Source organism: Equus przewalskii, chromosome 1 (assembly GCF_037783145.1).
Source record: "Equus przewalskii isolate Varuska chromosome 1, EquPr2, whole genome shotgun sequence".
NCBI lineage: Eukaryota > Metazoa > Chordata > Mammalia > Perissodactyla > Equidae > Equus > Equus przewalskii.
The window spans coordinates 44,531,170-44,552,732 of NC_091831.1; the positions used below are offsets into that span (position 1 = coordinate 44,531,170).

At 36.1% G+C, this 21,563-nt stretch overlaps 1 protein-coding gene across 3 annotated transcripts in view; it reads right to left on the bottom strand.

Annotated features, from left to right (window-relative positions):
- PCDH15 (protocadherin related 15) overlaps positions 1-21,563 on the bottom strand; it is a 954,225-nt gene that overhangs the window by 308,250 nt on the left and 624,412 nt on the right. For all 3 annotated transcript variants that reach the window (XM_070611305.1, XM_070611290.1, XM_070611296.1), the window contains one exon: positions 9,521-9,633. In XM_070611305.1, the coding sequence (XP_070467406.1) occupies positions 9,521-9,633 (113 nt within the window). The remainder of the gene's footprint in view (positions 1-9,520; positions 9,634-21,563) is intronic.

Here is a 21,563-nt window from a genome sequence, read left to right on the forward strand (position 1 = left end):
ACATCTGCCACAAATCTTCCTCTTTTTGCTGAGGAAGACTGGCCCTCAGCTAACATCGGTGCCCATCTCCCTTTACTTTATATGTGGGACGCCTGCCACAGATGGCTTGACAAACAGTGCAAAGGTCCACACCGGGGATCCGAACTGGTGAACCCTGGGCTGCTGAAGTTGAACTTGTGAACTTAACCGCTACAGCACCAGCCGGGCCCTAGACTCAATCCTTTGTACTTTTTCTACCCGTATTTCTCAAACACTGTTGCTGGGAGCCGTGGCTACATCATTTGATCGGCTGTTTGACAGGGTCCAGCTGATTAACGCTGAGGGGTGCAGGGTCGCCCCTTGGTGAAGAATACCGGCCGGCCCCTCACATAGTTCTGAAACCTGTGCTGCTTCTAATTGCCCTTCATTCCTTTTCCTTTCTTAACCTCCAGTTTTCACTCCTTTGGGTGGCTGCTTGGGAGGCACTACCTCCTGGGAAAATTAGATATCGTAAGAGAATGTGACCACCTGCAGGTAACTTTCAAGATATTTTTCAGTTAATTATTGGAGGAGCACACAGTCCTATTTGAGACAATCAGAAAGGAATCCTGCCCAGATAAGATGTCGAATTAGGTTTATGGCCTTTGTCTGGTTAATGTTTCCTTCTCCCTCCAGTTCTTTGTCTAAATATACATATGCATCGTCCTTCTAAGTTTGCTGGTTAATTGGATGATCAAGAAGTATCTATGTATTATTCTTGACCTTCTGCTTTCTGTTAAAATGTTATAGAGGTTTTCTCCTAAAAGCAATAAATAATAAATAATTGGTGAGTAGAAGGGCCGAGGGGTGCAAGAATGCCCCTCGGTGAAGGATGGCCGGCCGACACCCCTGATATTTTCTGAATTATATGCATGCTTTCTATCAAGGTTATGTGTATACTTATTTCTCTTTTTTATTCTTGAAGATATATAGTTTAGCTTAGCTTTTCAGCCCTTTACTTTACTAACAATATGATACTTTCTCCGGCAGTGTACTTAAGGGACTGTTAGCTCTACAATCTAAAAGACAAAGGAATGCTTCCACCCCCTAAAGGGTGCGAAAATGTAAAGATGTTTAACTGCTCGCTGAGAATGCAGATAGCCCTGGGGATAAGACACCCTGGAGTCGCCTTTTGTTCCCATTAACCATCTACACTAATGGCGTAAATGATTGAGGGAGGCAGGGATGGCTCCACCAGGATGTAACCAGACAGACTGCTGTCCTGTCCGGAGGCCTGGACCTTCTCTCTTTGATTTAACTTTACCATGAATTACAACAGACGCCTAGGTACCTATCTCCTTTAGCTTAGAGACAACAAACACTAGTTAATTGCAGAGAAGACGATCATTAACCTTATGCTCTATAGAATGGAATGCTAATAAATATTCTTGTGCTCGTTTTTTACTTCCTTATCTCTCTGAGAATATTTGTAAAACTATTTCTGTACTAATCCTGAAAAATATATAAACGACACTTGTGCACAGTAAAGTCGGACTTGCTAACACCAACCCAAGTCTCACATCCCCTTTATTTTCCCCCTCCCTCATCGCGCCGACGCCGTCCATCCCTCAGGAACCTGGACTCTGCCAGGGCGGGACCCCGGCACACTGTGATTTCTAAAGCTGTTTCTTGTCTTTTGTCTTAGTAGCACCTGAAGGAATTGTTAGGATAGATTCCTGGAGGCTCACTCAGGATCTCTGATGTGGATTTATTTCTTTATTTGTCTGTTTCCTTAATTGTCATCTTAACTGTACCCTGCCTTTCCAGGTTCTCAAGTGATTTTAATGTATAGTTAGCTCTCAAACTTTAGTGCCCTGAAAATCACACAGGCATCTTGATTCAGTGGGTGGAGCCTTGAAATCTAGCTTTCAAAAACAAGCACATCACAGGATCCCGCTATGTCCAATCCATAGTCCTTTGGGAATTAGTTGGGCCTGGCATTTTGGCTTCTCTCACACAGGCTTGTAGGCAGCTGTTCCACACACAAAAAGCCTAGATTGAGCAGCTTACGCTAACTCTGCTGTAGTCTACTATGCAAGTGATTGTTTCTATTTTTCACCTTTAAGCAAAGTCTCAAATTTCAACTTGGACCTGAGGTTTGGAAATGAAAGTGGAAGAACCTCACTTTTGCGAGAGAGTTCTCGTAGGATCCTGCCTGGCTCACAAAAGCTCTACAAGGGCTTTAGGACTTGGCAAGAGGTTACATTTCCTTGTTTTTTATGTACATACGTTTTTCTTTTGGAATGTCCTAAGGAGAGATGGCTGTGGCGGGCTTGTGTTCCCTGAGTCAAAGATCCTACTAATATTACAAACTAATTAATGATTAAAAATAAGTTTATTCCCTCCTTCTTGACCCTACTTATAAAGTCATATTACCTTAAAACTTATAGGAGCTTCTCTTATTTAAACTTTAATACTCTAAAAATTAAAGAATGCATAGAGTTTGACAGCAACTCTATTTCTGACAGTTACTAAAAATATTTGAGAATTTACAAAACCATGCAAAAATTTATCAGATAAAATACAAAGAATTTTTTTTTTATATTATATAACTGATTTGTTTGTAATGTCATAAATACACCAAAGAGTATAGTCTTGGTTGGAAATAAATACCTTTTCTGTTTGACAAAAAGAAAAGATATCTTCACTAGACAGAATATAGACAACATGTTCCCAAAAAGGGTTTATATTATAATGACAAAATAACATTGACACACTTCCCACCTAGGGAATATTTTTAATAAAATACAGTGTATGTTTTCTTCACTTGAAGTAAGAATATGTCCATTCTGTTTATAATTTATTGTAATGAAAACATGAATTCTCAAAGCTCTTGTATACCTTTCAATAATAAAAATCTTTCTCATTGCTTAGAGTTTGAGATATGAATGGACACTAGAATGACTAAAGCAATTTTGAATGATTTAAGGAAGAAAAATCCAGTAGCTCTGGGGAAGACCACAGATTTAGAAAACTCCTGCTAATCATAGATAGGTCAGACTATTTGGTTGCTGCTTTTAATATGGCAATTATCTTGGCTATCAATAGCAAAGCCAGCCAGAAACAAAATTATAAGAGTGATGAAGTAGTAACTTCTTTCTGGAATGCTTCTAACTTATGATTTATTCCCCTATTTTGCCCTGCTTGTCATCTCCCCAACCAGCAAAGCTGTCTTGGCCTATGTTGGGTTCTGATCTCGTTCTCACAGAGTTTTCTCTCAACCAGGAGAAAACTCCATGAGAGTGCCTTATGTGAATTGGTTGACTGGAATAGTCCATCCTGGAATATTTGAATTTCAGAAAATCATCAATACGCCCAAAAAATCAATCTTCAGAATCTAGAAGGTGGTGAGAGTGAGAGTTTAAGTTTTCTCCTGTGTACCATGCTCTTCTTGGGAAAAAAAAAAAAAAAAAAACCAACAGTGAGTAGACCTCTCTAGCTTAAAAGTTTTAGATACATCCTTTTAGTTTTAGTTTGTCATGCTACAATCAAGAAGCTTATGAAGGAAGATAACTTGGGAACAATGATGCAGGAGGGCTAAGGCAGTTGATGTGTGAAGGGTGTGTAGTAGGAAGACGCAGCCAGGACTGCTCAGAAAGTGGCTCTCATTTGAACATTTTACAACATTTGGACTTTCTGTGCACTCTCACAACGACCTTTGCAGACAAGAGGGCCTTGCCAAAATCAAGGTACTGTGACAAGAATGGATAAATTGCTTTTCGTCTCCGAAGCAGTTGCAGGTCACCTTGTGAAGAAGGAAAGAGGCCAAGTAAAATATCACCTCTGTGTGTCTTTTGTCGCCTCCCTCATTTGGATAGCCACTATGTCAACTGCTAATTTCTATTTCTGTTCTGACTAACCCATCTGGGTGAACACAACATGAAATAAGAGGACACCATACATTCTTTCTTGTTTTAATTTCTGTAATCAGCATACTACTCAATTAATCCAGCTTAGTACTTAGAACTTTTAGAAATGTGGACTACCAGGAGGAAATAAAAGGATATCGTGTTCTTTTTGAGGAAAAAGAATAATGTTTTATGTGGCAACCTACCAAATTTTTTAAAAAATGGAATACAAAATTAAAAATAAAAGATGAACATTGGGCAAATGTGTCAAACATGTCAACGGATTTCTGAAAGTGTATTATTTTTAAGAAATCCATGGAGGGATTGCTATTTCATTACTAATAGGAACTAATGCCTGAAGTTTCTGTAGGATAATTCTCTTTAAAATGTATAAACGACTTTCACTCTTAATGGGCTCAAACTTCCTCACCTTAGACATCTTGCTATTGCGCCAGGGGAAACAAGCTTATTCTTTACTGATCTGCTGAACTAAGATGTAGGGTATGAGTGTGTTTCATTCTTTCAACAAGAATCCAGAAGAATAGGGAGAGGAGCACATGGCTAGAATATTTCCAGAATTATGAAAGTATGTCATCCATAGCATTTGTCTTGTTTCCTGTGGCAGGACAACATCAGCTCTGATTTTTTGTTTTTTTTTTCTTCTCCTAACCCTGGCTCACTGAAGACTTCTGTTCAATCTTTCCCGAAAAGAATCTCCATGCCTTTATTCTTTCCTCTTTGTTTCTCTTTTTTGATAAACTGATGATACACTACAGCAGAAAGAATAGTAACTTATTCTTCACAATCTGCTTAACAGATTTAATGAATTTTGATAGTTCTTTCATTTTCATGGGAGATGCCATTCTTTTTATTTTGAGAAGTGATGACTGATCGTCTGTGACTTGCTACCCAATCTGTCTGCTCCTGACACCCGTGGTTTTTAAAATTGACAAAGTTCTCTGTTGGAAATTCATGTAGGGGGCAAATTGTCAAGTGGCTTGGAGGCAATACAGAGCAGCGTGATCTACTTTTTTTGTTTTAGCAATACTCTGTTAGCAATTGGGGAGATGGGCAGGATGTAAGGAGAAGGGGTTAAGCTTTGAGAGATCATGGTGTGAGATGGCGGGTCATGAGGATGAGAACTAGAGAATTGCAGTGGGCATGGAGAGTTGGGGAGATATTCAAGAGAAATTCCAGAGGTATCTGGATAGGACTTGAAAAGTGACTGAATGGGGACCTATGGGACCAGGCACATAAGAGGAACTGGAAGTTCCCAGCTTGGGTGACAGGCTGATTGTAATATTACTAATCAAAAAAAGAAGTCTTGGCATTTTAAAAGGATGTATATAGTTTACTACAATCTTAATTTGGCACAATTGCATAATACTGGGAGTAGTTATCCAGACAGTAATTGGAAATACAGATGTAGAAATCAGAAGGAAAAGAAGTCCAAAAGCATGGTTTCGATATTTGTGATGTTCTCGAGACAGAGACTTCATACATTTCTGTCTCCTTAACACCAAGCAGTATGTCAGGCACTTAATAAGAAGTGAGAAAGGATTTGGCAAAGTGAAAACTAGCCAATGCCATATGCCTTAAAAACAGTGAATGTGAGTTTTCTATTGAATCTCCATGATGTAAAGGATAATTGATACCATTATTCAAATAGAGGCAAAACATTTTCTAGGGTTGAGGTATTAGAAATTCACGTGTATGGTCAAAGGTTACAGTGGCTGTTCTCCTAGGCTTCAGACATTCTCGGATGCTGTGGTCCTCTGGCTCTCAATCACTAAAGCAAAGTAACTTGCCAGGAGAACTGGCACACCAGCACTAATACTTAAGCTCACCAGTCCCAATTCTGTGGCTCATTTTCTGTGTTAAAAATATATCTTTTCTTTAGAAGGTTTTTTTTAATACAGTCATAAATAGTTTTAAACTATGCCTTAACGTGGGTCTGGACTTTCTTCCAGGGGTTGAGTTTATTTGAGAAGCTCATTGCATCATAATTCTGGATAGAGACACAAGATAAAATTATATCAAATACATACACCTTTATAGGTATGTATTTAAATATGGTGAATATGTAGGTACCAAAATCCAGCAGCCTTAAAAGATTTATTGTGCCCAGGAGAAAACCATTACAACAAATATTTATTGAACATCTTCTGTGCACTGTTTATGGACAGGGAAAAGACCTTGGGCCACAATATAAAGAAATATGTTACAATCTGCCCATCTGTAAAGGTCAGGAGAAAATAAACAGGGTAATTCAATATAGGGTAATCAGAGCCACTACAGAGACAAGCAGGATGCAAGGAGGGGCTTCCAACCAGTGGCCATGCCTTTCCAGAGGAGTTTCTTCTTAGCACATGAGGCATCAAGGTGAATTACTGAAGCATCAATTGAATTAGACTGTTCATAAGAAAAGGGAGTGGTTCAGGAAAAAGGACAGCATGGGCAAATGCCCGGAGGCTAGAAAGAACATGGTGAGTTTAGGGCACTGCAAGTGGTTCAGTATGGCAGGCTGCAAGACAGTAAAGGTAGGTCAATGAGTAACAACAGGAAAATCAGAGAGATCATGATTCAACGATGTCTGTGACGTCATTGTGACCCTTGCTACTAGTTGTTAATCAAGGGGATTTAGAAGAAAAACACAATTACGTTTAGCAACTGAGAGACAGTGAATTATTAATAATTTATCCATTTAAACTTTGTATAGATGCTCAGAGTGTAAATATGCCAACTAACAATCTTTTTAAAAATACTGCATTTATAATAATGAAGGTGAATTTTCTGGGTTTTGTTATAGACACTCCATGCATGAACTAATTCATTATTATCTAGAATCTAAAATGTGCTTTCTTCTTTCTAGCTCATAGTTATTTTTTGCTTTATAACTGTGGTGATCACATAACTTTACATCCAAACTAGGATATTTTTGAGAGTGGAAGAGGTATTGTGAATAATTATACAAGGACAACAGGCATACAAATGAACTGCTCTGGACAAATAAAATGAATGAGTCTTATTCAAAATGTATATTTCATTCTAAAGTATGCTTAAATGATTGCAATTATTTAAAATTTGGAATAGTGTTTTGAAGTGGAACATCCTTTTCTCTTTTAATTGAAAGTGTTTTAATCCTTTAATATTCTAAAGTTAGTGAACTACTCCATTTTGTCTTCCTAGTTCCACCTTTACATTTTTATTTGTCAGTGTATTGAATAAATCGCTGGCAGAAAGAAATGACATGAAGATGAGAAATCTCTAACTTGTGGCACTCACCAGTTGGTCACTGTGCATCTAGCTTTTTGAAGCAGGTCTTCTTCAAAGTCTAGGAGAAGATACTTCATTTTATGTTATTTTTCCTTAGCTTCCATAACAGAAATTGGGATCAAGTCTAATAAAAACTTTCATGGTCATTGAAAAATGAAACATTATTAAAATCAGAAAAAGAGAAGAAGTTGAAAGACTTAGTACAGAGGAGAACCGTGAGATTGTAGCATTTCACTGGATCCCTACACAAAGCCACGATACTCAGCTTTCTTCAAGCAGGTGGCACATTATTATTCTTACAGATTGATGCCGTTGCTTATTATCCCCTTGACTGAACACCAAACACAGTAATTTGAATCTAATAATGTCTGTAAAAACTTCCATTAATAATATAAAATGGTATTAAAACACAAAAAAATGATCTGTGTCTTGTGTTTTGTTTCTATAATTGATGGACTAAGTTTCACTGTAACCAGGTACACCAGGACAACTGACTTTGATAATAAAGAAAAATAATTGATTTCAGGTTTCATATGAGGCAGTTTGGAAACAGCGCTTTGTTGAGTTTCTTAACTCCTGCAGAGAGCAGCACCATGGGGCTCCAGGTAGATCGACAGCAGACAATGGATAAACATTTTTGAGTTTTATATAGTCTCCTGATAATTAAAATGAAATAGTCAATGCAAGAAGATGAATCTTGTGCCTGACCATTTTACACAACTGGTGAAGGAGTCTTTCTTTGTCGAATGACTCCCAAACCCCTAATGAATGAAATCCAAGGAAATTTCGATGTCACAAAAGGCTCTCTCCATGGTCTGGCTCTATGCCTCATTTCCCAGTTAACTACTGGTAGCCTGCTCCCTCATGCCTCCAAGATTTTACCTCTGCTCTTCCTCTCGTTCAAATATATTCCCCACTTTTATTCATTGTCCAAACCCTTCCAATATGGCAACATTTAGTTTGGAGTAGTCTCCAGAAAATCTTTCCTGAGTCCCCAGATTAATTTAAACGACCCTATTCTATGCTTCCTTAGCACTTTTCACGTTTCTTCCTGTTAGCAGTTGATGTGTTATATTTGATTTATCAACTTATATGACTTCTAGACTACAAGTTCTCCAAGAACAAAAGACCACTAAATAAACACTGAATCCAGAATGTATAATATAATTGGTGCTAACAAAATGTGTCCTAATTTGAGCTAAAATTAAATGCATCTACATATTATTTTCTGAAGTTGCGCCGGCAGATAGTTAAACCAGACAACCATTTCTAAGCAACTGAATCTTGATGAAGTGAAAAGAATATGCCTTTAGCTTAGGTAAACCTAAATTTGAGTCTCAATTCTGCTGCTTATTAGTGATGTAATTGTGAGCCAATCACATATTCTATTTGAGTGTTAGTTTCAACATTTTCACCAATGAGCATACCACTAAGGTTGTGGCTATAATTCAATGAAAAGTGTATATAAAACACCTTGCACAATGTACATCTCAGTGAGCTTCTTTATTTTATTTCCTTTTCCTTGAGCACTCTGATATTTTAAAAGAATGCCATAGACCTGCTTTTTTATAGCTATTTCTTTTGTTTGTGAAGATATGAAAAAGTCATACAATACACACAGCATTTACTTTGTGTCCTTGCTTTTTTATGTCAATTCTTTTACTTACTCACATCTCTATGTGATAAATTCCTACACTTCCTTCACTGCCTAGTTCAAATCTTACTTTCTCAATAAAGTCTGTTAGAATGAAGTGACAGATCATCTGAGTTTCCAAAGTACCTTTTAAATGATTTCATTTTAATATATTAGATATTATTAAACCAACATTGTAATGACCAATGGATTCTCCGAGCTTTGAAAATTTTTCCAGTCTAGGATCATCTTTCAAAATAAAGAAAATAATGAGACATACGTTAAAAAGTTTCTAGACAAGTGATATCATTTCTTTTTATGTTAGAGCAACAGCATTTAAAAAATAATACATTATTAAAATAAAAAAGTATAAATCCATGCACATTTTAAATATATTCACTGGTTAAGCTTTTGTGGTCAAAAATTAATTCCTTTTATTAAAAATTTAATGTTAGAATATGTAAAAAAAGCATAGTATATAGAATTACATAATTTGACCATGGCATCTGTTACATATAAGACTATACTGTTTTTAAATTGCATCATAATATAAAAAGTTACTTTGAAGAAAAGTGACACAATGTATTAAAACCGATGCACTTCACTTTTTTTAATGAAAAATTGACGAATTGCCATCCAAATTAATTTTAATTTTTATAAGATAAAAGTGCCTACAGTAGCCTCTAAAGATTTGTTTGATTAGTAGATTATAAACACAAGGAAACAAGAAATTAGTTTAATTTACCTTAATAACCAAATCAAATTTCTGGTGAAAGTCTCTGTTTACGGGCTCCAGGAGACTGAGTTCTGCAGTCCTGGGATGCATGTGGAAAAATCGTGGGTAATCTTCAGGAGTCCCTGAAAGACATTAAGATTTCAGCACATAATTGAGAACAATAAGTAATATGTGTATCTGTTCTATCTATTTCCCTTCATTAACTGAGGAACAAAATCACAATTTCATTAGTAAATTAAGTTTCAAAATTATGCAGTCTAGGGAAAGCAGAGGCAAATGTGGTATATAATTAATTTGCTTATGGGTAAGAGGATGGAAAATATTTCTTGTTTGGTTGATTTTCCAAATATCATTTATTAAGAGAGCTCTTTAATTAATTTGAAACTTCATCACATGAAAAGAGACATTAAGGGTAAAGAGAGCAAATTTTGAATTATAAAATTATATTTTAATCATGAATAAATCTTAATTATAGCTTGCATGGTTTTTCAACATATTTTGTAATAAACTTCGACCAGTAATTTGTACAAAATATCAAGATGCTTGGAAATTAAAATGAGCATACTCTGTTCCAGCTTGGCAAATATTTTTCTTATGATAAATTTCCAGCTAATTACATTAATCATATTAAATAAAAATATTTTGATGATACTCTTAATGTCCGGGGAGGATAGTCCCTAAATACAGGCATTTTAGTGGGTTGAAATATATTTCTTCTTGCAAAAATTTCCTCCAATTGTATCATCTTCCTTTGTTTATTGCAACATTCTTTTTCCCAAAGTGAAGAAACAGTAGAAGTCAAATCATATAACTGTAGAGTATATGCATTCGGCAAACAATAACCATAAGAATAAAATAATATGGCTTCCAATTATGGAAGCCAACTGTGGGCTAAATGCTTTATATAAGTAATCATCAATCATCAATAACTACCATTCCCATTTTACAGAGGAAGTATTGGGAGTTTTGAGAGATTAAATGATTTGTCCAAGGTCAAAAAGACAATGTAAGACAGAGCTCACATTCAAATCCTAGTTGTCAGAAGTCAAACACATCCAAAAATGGGTTAATTGCTACTACTTTTTTGCTTCAACTCTGAGACTAGAAGGGAAATTCTCCTGGGCATTACATGAGACAAAAAAAAAAAACAAAAAACCCCAAAATTGTGCACCAGTAAAATAGACTTGAAAATCCAGAAATAGTCAAAATTGCACATAAAATTTGGCATATGACAAAGGAATTATCTCAAAACAGTAGGAGAAAATGGGATTTTTGAATAGGAGCTTTTACTAAATAGGAGAGTCATACAGAAAATAATAAAATTGTATCCATTCTTTATACAGTACATTAGAGTAAATGCCAAATGGAGAAGATATTCATGAATAATAAACAGTAAAACAATGCAGGGGCTAGTAATAGATGAAAATGTGAATGAATTATACTCTAATGTGTAAGCGAGCATATTTTTCCTAATTATGGCTCAAAATCAAGAAGCAATAAGGAAAAAGAGAGATAAATTTGATGACGTTACAAAATTGCATGGCAAGACACAATAAACAAAGTAAAACCATAAAGAACAAACTAGGGAAAATATTTGCAATTTATATCAGAGATAAAGGTTCCTATTCCTAACATACGGGGATTTACAAATTAGAAAAGAAAAAATTCAGCAGTACATTAAAAAATGTTCAGGTTGGGCCAGCCCCGTGGCCAAGTGTTTAAGTTTGTATTCTCTGCTTTCGCAGCCCAGGATTTCACTGGTTCGGATCCTGGGTGCGGACATGGCACCACTCATCAGGCCATGTGGAGTTAGTGTCCCACATAGTACAACCAGAGGAACTCACAACTGGAATATACAACTATGTACTGGGGGCTTTGGAGAGAAGAAAAAAAAAGGTTCAGGCTAAAGAATGAATAGATAGTTCACAGAAAGAGAAAGGTGAATGACTCTTGACCATATACAAAGACAGCCTTTATATGTAAGAAGAAAAATTCAAATTAAAACCACACTGTGATTCAATTTCTCTCCTTTTAGATTAGCACTGGTCCAAGGTGGACACCATACTCTATTGGTGAGCCTGTTAGAGAACATGTACTTCCAGACATTGCTGGCATTATTAAAGGAGTGTTATAAATCCCATTATGGGGAGTTAGGCATAAGATATCAAAATCATATGAGTATTGGGGGATTCTGGTGAGGTGGCAGAGTAGGAAGCACCAGGAATCTGTTTTTACCTAGACAACAATTATATTGGCAAAATCTGTTTGCTGTAACTATTTTGGAACTCTGGAGTCTACCAAAGTCTTGCAACTTCAGAGGAAGTGTTGGACAATAAACTGTGATTAATTTCAGTCAATTATAGCTCTTAGCACGGTAGCAACTACTCATACTCCACCCCTCAGCCCTTTGGCAGGTAGCTGTGCACATGTTCCTAGAGCAGTTTGCACACTATTTGCGTGAGCCTGGGTGGGTCAAAAGGACTCTGCCCTCCAAATATCAGATATCTGTGCTCTGATGGGTGATTGCTGCTTTTGATTACAGAGGTACAGGCAGCCATTGTTGTTGTGCCTCCCCTATTGTTGCAAGCCCCTTCCCCTAGGCTGAAGTAACTGCCAAGGAATTGAAAGGACCAGCACCCTTTCCCCACTTTCATTTTTCTCCTTTTTTTCTTTTTGGAAGCCAGACATTAAAGACTAGGACATTCAAAAGCAACTATGTATATATATATATTTGCAATCTACATCAAAGATGTAAACTGTATCTAAATTATATTTATATATAAATATACATATATATAGTTACAAATATATATACATGGCGGAAATTAGAAAGCATGCCTAGGGAAAGGTATAGACTCAGAAAACACTTGAGAAGACCTTAAGTTTAGACTTCAGACTAATCCTCAGCACAGGGATAGACTACAACAGTAAGCAAAAATAAAAATAAACAAAAAAAAAAAAACCCCAGGAAAACCTGAGAAAGTGGGGGAATCTGATTTCCAGAGTTCCCTCATTATTAGATTCAGATGTCCAATTTTCAGTTAAAAAACACACAAGCTGCAAAAAGAAAGAGGAAAGTATGGCATTCCATGGGGGAAAAAAAAATCAACAGAAACTGACCCTGAAAAACACCTGATGGATGACCTACTAGACAAAGACTTTAAAACAACTGTCTTAAAGATGCTTAAAGAACTAAAGGAAGATGTAGAGAAAACTAAGAAAATGATGTATGAACAAAATGAAAATATCAATAAAGAGATACGAAATCTAAAAAGAAACCATAAAGAAATTCTGGAGCTGAAAAGTAGAATAACTGAAATGAAAAATTCACTACAGAGGTTCAAAGGCAGATTTGAGCATGCAGAAGAAAGACTCAACGAACATGAAGAGAAGGCAATAAAATTATTGAGTCTGAGGAACAGAAAAGGGATTGAAAAAAGTGAATAGCCCCTAATGTATCTGTGGAACACTATCAAGCTGACCAACATACACATTGTGAGAGTCCCAGATGGAGAAGAGATAGAGAAAGGGGAAGAGAGAATACTTGAATAAATAATGGCTGAAAACTTCCCAAGTCTGATGAAAGGCATAAATATATACATCCAAGAAGCTCAATGAAATCCAGGTAAGATGCATTCAGAGATTCACATAAATACCCATAATAATCAGACTCAAAAGACAAACACAAAGAGAGAATCTTGAAAGCAGCCAGAGTAACTTGACCCATAACATACAAGGAATCCTCAATAATATTAATAGCATATTTCTTATCAGAAACTTTGGAGGTCAGAAGGCAATGAGCCAATATATTCAATGCACTGAAAGAAAATATCTGTCAAAAAAGAATCTTATATCTGGCAAAACTGTCCTTCAAAAGTGGTAGAGAAATTAAGACATTCCAGGATAAACAAAAGCTAAGAGAATTTGTTATCACTAGACCTGTCCTGCAAGAAATGCTTAAGGGAGTCCTGCAGATTGAAATGAAAGGATACTAGACAGCAATTCAAAGCAGGAGGAAGAAATAATGATCTCAGTAAAGGTAAATACAATGGCAATTATAAAGGGTAGTGTTATAGTAACAGCAATTTGTACTCCACTTTGTGTTTTTCTACATAATTTAAGAGACTAATGCATTTAAAAGAATTATTAGTTTATATTTTCAGGCATGCAATGTATAAACATATAGTTTTGTGACATCAGCAACTGAAAAGGGTGGGACTTGAGTTGTAAAGGAGTAGAGTTTTTTTTTTAAGCTGATGTAAATTAAATATTTCGCTACAAAAGAGCAAACACAAAAGAAGATAGTAATACAGGAAATGAGGAATAAAAAGCTATAAGACATATGGAAAACAAATAGCAACATGATGGAAGTAAGTCCCTCCTTGTCAATAATTACTTTAAGTGTAAATGGATTAAACTTTACAATCAAAGACAGAGACTGGCAAAATGGATAGAAAATGTGATCCAACCATATGCTTCTACAACACTCACTTTACATCTAAAGACATGAATAGATTGAAAGTAAAAGGCTAACATATACTACAATATGGAGGAAACTTGAGGATATTATACTAAGTGAAATAAGCCAGTCATAAGAAGACAAATACTACATGATTTCACTTATATGCAGTACTTAGAGCAGTCAAAATCACAGAAACAGAAAATAGAATGGTGGTTGCCAGAGGTTGTGGGAAAGGGCAGGGGGCGCAGGGGAATTATTGTTTAATGGTTAGACAATTTTAGCTTTATAAGGTAAAAAAGAGTTCTGGATCCAACATTATGAATGTATTTAATACCACTGAACTGTACACTTAAAAATGGTTAATATGGTAAATTTTACATTATGTATATTTTACTACAATAGAAAAATTGGGAAAAATCATATTAGAATTTACTTTTTGACCAAGAAATCCCTCTACTAGGAAATTTTCACTTTATAATAATAAAAAATAAGCAATCTGTTGCAGGAGAGCATAGCAACATTATTGCAAGGCTTTAAGCTTAGCAAGAACAAATTACAAAATGGGTGACTGAGAAATATGCAACTTCCTGATTCTCATAAATTACTGTGTTAGATTGTTTGTGCTTTGGAATCAAAGGCCGGAAGGTAGTATCTTATCAAACATGAAGGCAAGGGGCTTAAGAATGCTGGGCCCTTGCAGGAATGGAAGGCCATCTGCACAACTTGCCAGATTGTTTGTTCCCAGGATACTTCCTCAGAGAATGGCCTTGTGTAGGGCCGGGGTACAATGAAGGGGGGAAGACTAGAACTGCTGAGCTTTGACTTGCATATTCCTGCTGGCATGAGTTCCTGCTATGCTTGTACTTCTTGGCCTGCAAATAAATACGTGGCAATCAGAGGGATGTCACCTCAGTCCTAGAGGCTGATGGTCGCCTATCCCATTAAATAATATAGAGTGTGTTGTGTCTATTATATACATGTGTTCTGTACATTAATTCCATCCGCCCCTTCAGCTGGCTGCCTAGGTGGTCTCGGCATCAGCCATCACCGTAATATAGATCAATAGTGGTCTGGTTCAATAAATGGTGACACATCTGCAGTGGATGATAATTCAGTTGTGAAAATGAATGATGACTATCTTTGCCCATTACTATGGAGTCATCTTTAGACATATCAAATGAAAAAGCAATTTGAAGAAAAGGACATATGGTATGCAAACTTGTAAAAAAAGAGGATATACACACACACAAAAATATAAAAGAACATATATAAGAATATTAGAAAAACAAAGGTAAATCATAACATTAAAAAATTGTTGCAAAAAGAAAGAGGCCGGCCTCATAGCCCAGCAGTTAAGTTCATGCACTCCGCTTCAGCAGCCCAGAGTTTTACCAGTTCAGATCCTCGGTGTGGACCTAGCATCACCCATCAAGCCATGCTCAGACAGCATCCCACATAGCAGAGCCAGAAGGACCTACAAGTAGAATATACAACTATGTACTGGGAGGCTTTGGGGAGAAGAAGAAGAAAAAAAGAAATAAGATTGGCAACAGATGTTAGCTCAGGGCCAATCTTTAAAAAAAAAAAAAAATTTGTTACATATGACAGTGAGAGAAGAGGAGTAAGTTAAGGGAATAGGCATTGAAACTAAATTTAATTAACTATACCACTATGTTTTTATTTTGGAGCCATATAAATATATCATTATGAGACATTAAATTTAAAGACATCTGAAAAAATAAAATAAATCAATATAAATGTTTATTTAGTTGGTGACATAAATGCAAACTGAAAAGAACTATCTCAGATACCTTTAAAAGATAGTAACTAGAGATCGCATCCTTAGTGTAATATACCTTTAGAACAATAGAAATTACAAAAAAAGTATTAAACTGTCTATAATAATCATAGTGTTGGTGTTGTTATTCTATGATTATTATGGGAGCATTTTGCACTAAATGAAATGAGTAATTCTGTGGTATCCTAATTCTATCATTCTCAATATTGAAAACTGGATTTGTGTCATAGAATACTGGATTGGCAAAGAAATTTAGGAAAACATATGGCTATTCCTCAAATTTTGACATCATGGACATGTAAAAATATATGCTCAGTCTTAATCAAATGTTATTGATGAATACACCTATAATTTCCTTTGGGAGAACAAAAGCAATTATAACATACAACTTATCTCCACACGATTTCAGTGAAAACCTTCAAGTGACTCCTGAATGTTAAATCTCGTGTAGAAGTCAAGTTATGACTGAAGTACAAAAATGTTTCCCAAGAACAAAGTACACGTCTAAGTTCAAGGACTGTACAGATTCACTTAATTTTCTCATTTAGATAATGTGATATTTATTCAATTTAGCGAAGCTACTCTTAATTCATCTAAAAATGTTGCTTCTTCCACAATACTTCCAAAGCTCTGGGTTTTCCCCATCTAGTTCTTGTCTTCATTTTAATCTCAGGGATAATTGTTTTAAAATTCTACTTCTCTGATATTCAACTCATCTGCTATCCCTCACATAACTAAAGTTTTGTCAAAATTTTTTATTTTAACCATGTTTCCTTTATGCTTTAAAAGTACATTTTTTGTAGCAAATTATCCCTAGGTTCAAATCTATATGATAGATACCACCTCTAATTTATTATTCTCTTCCATTTGTTTTAAATTTATCATTTTGCCCTTAGCTATTGAATTTTCTTTTATAATTCTAACTGAAAACAGTAAACCCCTTTTGTCCCAATTCCACATTTTCCAAATCACCTCAGTTCTAAATCCATTCCTTTTGCAAACTACCTTTTAAGCTATTTCTGATGAATAATAAACTCCATTTTCTTATCCAAAATATTGCTAATAACTCTATAATCCCCCCTCCAAAACAAATTACCAAATTCCCCTCTTCTTGTCTCTCAAGAAAACCAAATTAATATATTAGTAGCCAATTTCTCAACTTGGGAAAATTCTACAAAGATTTGCCTGGGTTGTTATTCTTATGCAGTTTTATCGCAGTGCTTCTATGAGTGTAGTTCTTGGCCCATCTGCATCAGAAAGACCAAGATCTTAGCCCAGATCTTCTGAATCACAATCTCTGAAAAGGAAGGTCAGGAATGGACACTTTGGATAATCTCAGGTGATTTGAAGGTTTGAGAAGCACCACTTTAGGGTATATGAAGCGTTCATATCTGTTTTTGTTGTTGTTTTTTGCTGAGGAAGATTCGCCCTGAGCTAAACATCTGTTACCAATCTTCCTCTTTTTGTATGTGAGCCACCACCACAGCATGGCCACTGAAGAGTTGTGTGGGTCCATGCCCAGGAACTCAACATGGGCTGCCGAACTTAACCACTAGGCCACCAGGGCTGGCCCCATATCTATTTTGCAGACATAAGAGCAAGTACAAAAACCAGAAACTGAATTTTTGCTAATGGTGCCACATTTTTCTGACTATGCAGGTTCAAATCCCCAAATTCCTTTCAAACAATTCTCCATACATTGTTCAAGTGATTCTTCCCTTCGTCATTGTCATTCTCTGCTATGCTTTTTTGTTTGTATGGTCCTACTCTCTTTCCTATTCAGAGCCTTGTCCTTTCATACTTGTACCACTGTGATAGCCTCCTAAATTTTCTGACATTTCATTCACTTATAATCAGTGAAGTAAATTTCCTAGAATGCCACTTCAATTTCCCAGTATCTAGACAAAATTTTACATAGTGTTTACTGACATGATCCCCAAGGTGGGATTGAGGGAAAAACATGCCAAATTTCTATTTTTTATTTAGTAGTGCAATTTACATACAATAAAATGCACAGATAAGTTTCAATGTTTTTGGACAATTGTATAGACCCATGTAATCACCACCCCTATTAAAACTTTAATTTTAGATTTATTTTACCTCCCAAAAATACAAAAACAAGCTTAATGAATATTTAAATTCAGACTGACACTTGCTGTTCTTGGTATGTTTGTAGGGACATAGGCGAGGAGTCTAGAAGGAAGCATGGCAATTACCGTACAGTGTGGCAGGTTTAACAGAAGCCCTCTCTCTTGTCTGTTCGCTTTCACCACACTGCTGTGGATTTTGGTTTTCATTTGGCCACTTAAAGTGACTGTTGTTTTGTAGTATTCATTTTTCACCAAACTAATATTCACAAAAATGAGTGAATAGCTTAAAAATATTTCTTCAAATGAACCTGAGATTAAGATAATGCTTATGATGCATGCAAAAGTGAAGATCAAAAAGGGACGAGACACTCACTTCCCATGCTCCTAGCATAAGGGCTTAATCAGTCTGTTATTAGGTCAAACCATGAAGATCCAAGCAGACCTGAAATGGAGTCAGACTGACCATTTTTAAACAATTAATAGAATTATTTGAAATGTGGACTTATATTCTATATAATTAAAAATAATCAGGGCTCCATGCAATTATTAAGTATGGACATTTTAACTAAAGATAATAATCTTTATTGAATAATTTTTAAATAGTAGAGGGCTCACTCAAACATATTTTTTCCTCCCCCCGAGGGCTTTATTTTTTTAAGGTACACTTTTTTTTGGTGAGGAAGATTGGCCCTGAGCTAACATCTGTTGCCAATCTTCCTCTTTTTTTTTTTTTTTTTTTACCTCTCTCCAAAGCACCAGTACCTAATTGTATATCCTAGTTGTAACTCATTCTAGTTCTTCCATGTGGGATGCCGCCATAGCATGGCTTGACGAGCAGTGTGTATGTCTGCGCCTGGCGTACAAACTGGTGAACGCTGGGTCTCTAAAGCAGAGCATGCAAACTTAAGCACTCAGCCGTGGGGCTGGCCTCCTCAAACATACTTTTAACTCATGGGATGAGAGATCAAAAAAGTTATGTCTTCAATTTAAAATGCAACTGTCTTCCGCTAACATACACATGAATTACTGGCAGTAAATCAGAGATAGCTACAGATGTTTTTGTTTCCCATTAAGAAGCAGAGTCTACTTTCCCTCTCCCTGAATCTTGTGCTGGCTTTGACCAATAGATGATAATGGAAATGAAACTGTTCCAGTTCTGGGACAAATCTTTGAGAAAACTGGTAGCTTTCAGTTTTACACTCTTAGAAGCCAACAACCAATGCTGTAAATCAGGTAAGGCCAGTGGAGAGAAGGGATGAGTAATCAACTTGGATGTCTATTCCTGTCTACTCCCAGCTGAACATAGATATTTGAAGAAACTCAACTATATCACATAAAGCAGAAGAATTGCCCGGTTGATCCCAATCAACCCACAGAAATATGAGAAATAATAAATAATTGCCATTTTAGATCACTAATCTTTTGTGTGGTTTGTTGCACAGCAACAAACATCTAAAATACTACCCACTGTCTCTACAACTTCATGTTTCGACGTTTCGACAAATTTTGGTTCATTTCCACAAAGTTACACTGTGACTTTGTTATCTTTCCCACTGGCTGTGATGTGCTAATGACTGGAGCAACATAGTAAACCAAGAATTGGGGATGGTGAAGCCACTCCACAAACCCATGAACATAAATTTGGGGTCTGTTACTTGAGAAAGAAATAGACTTCTATTTGATTCAAGCCACTGTGTTTTGGAGGGTTCTTGTAAAAACATTTCAGCTTGTACCTTTACTAATAAATACCGTATCCATCCCATTACTACTGATAACGTATTCATCTTTGAATTCAGTCTAGGCTCTCATTTTTAGGGAAATCTATTTTTCCTTATTATTCTGAGGCTTATTATTCTATACTATGTGATCCTTATGGTGGAAAAGACAAAAAGTTCAATATGATTGGAAATGAATCTTTTGGAACAATTTTCAGGGGAAGTGATAAACATATTAATGATATTGACACTCAGTAGATATGACTTGCACAGTGGGAGAAACAACCTCTGAATAATGTGTGTCATGAAATCAAACTTCTCTCAGGCCTAAAAGACAATAATGATAATAATAATAACAATAATAATAAAATACAATACCCTAGCTTCTTAGCCAGTAATAAGTTTCTGATAAAAGAAATATAGGGGTGGGCCTGGTGGCGCAGCTGTTAAGTTTGCACGTTCTGCTTCTTGGCGGCCGGGGGTTCAATGGTTCTGATCCTGGGTGAGGACATGGCACCGCTTGGCAAAAAGTCATGCTGTGGTAGGCGTCCCACGTATAAAGTAGAGGAAGATGGGCATGGATGTTAGCTGAGGGCCAGTCTTCCTCAGCAAAAAGTGGAGGATTCACAGTACTTAGCTCATGGCTAATCTTCCTCAAAAAGAAGAGAGAAAAATAACCCTAAAAATCCAAAAAGGAAAAGAAAAAAAGAATTTCAGAATTGGTGGAGGTTATTCAAAATTAGAATCAACATTTTGGAGACTAGAAAGGCATGAAAGAAATGCACCTAATAGACTATATATGAGGTTACTTAATGTTTGAAAGGCCAGGATGTGGAAAAGGAGGCAGTTATAAGCTGTGTAGCACTGGGAAAACAAAACAAGAAAAGAAAAAGAAAACGAAGAATCTAGATTCTCCCTCTGGTATTTATGAAATCTGATATATACAATAGAAGGAATTTGGAGCCCAGAGCATTCCTTCTTTAATTTGAAATATGCATTCAAGTCAGTATCTTCCTCACGACTTTTCCAACATCAGTAAACTATACACCTGACCATTAAAATACTAATATTTAATAATACTTATCAGAGTTAACACATATTTGTAAAAGAAAATGTAAACCCAAGATTTCTGGCTCTAGCAGCTCCATTTTTTTTTTCAAAGATTGGCACCTGAGCTAACATCTGTAGCAAATCTTGTTTTTTTTTTTCCTCCTCCTTCTTCTCCCCAAAGCCACCAGGTACATAGTTGTATATTCTAGTTGTGAGTGCCTCTAGCTCTGCTATGTGGGATGCCGCCTCAGCATGACCTGATGAGCAGTGCCACGTCTGCACCCAGGATCCAAACCCATGAAACCCTGGTCCACCTAAGTCAAGTGTGGGAACTTAACCACTTGGCCAAAGAGCCAGCCCCTAAAGGCTCTATTCTTAACCAGTGTATGACACTAAGTCTTTAGTTGCTAGAATATTCACAATATTATCATAATCATCAAACTTACTTTAAACAGTAAGGGAAAGTAGTTATTAATTATGCTTTAATATTTATATTTTACTTGGTAACATACATCTTGTCTATGAGTTATATTTAATACATTTTACTTGTCACCCAGTAAGTGCTCAGGTCAGAGTACCTAGCATTACAAGATACTAATATTACAGGCTAATATTATAAGCTAAAAGTCAGTAGACCTTTTTACATTATTAGAAGTAAATAGATATTCTATCATGTCTTTGTTAATGATGCTGCTGGAGCAGAGCTTGATAGCTGTTAACATAATTTTACATGAAAAAATGGCCAGACTCAATAACATAATTAAGATCAGGAAACTCATATGCACATACTATTAAGAAGTCAACAGGTTATGCCTGTCTTGGCATTTTTGTCTCTTGCGTGCATAAATTCCCTAGGGCCTCTTTGATCATCATTTCTGGATTACCTTCTCTGTCATTTGTCTACCAGACACTGATATTTCATATCCAGCATCCAACT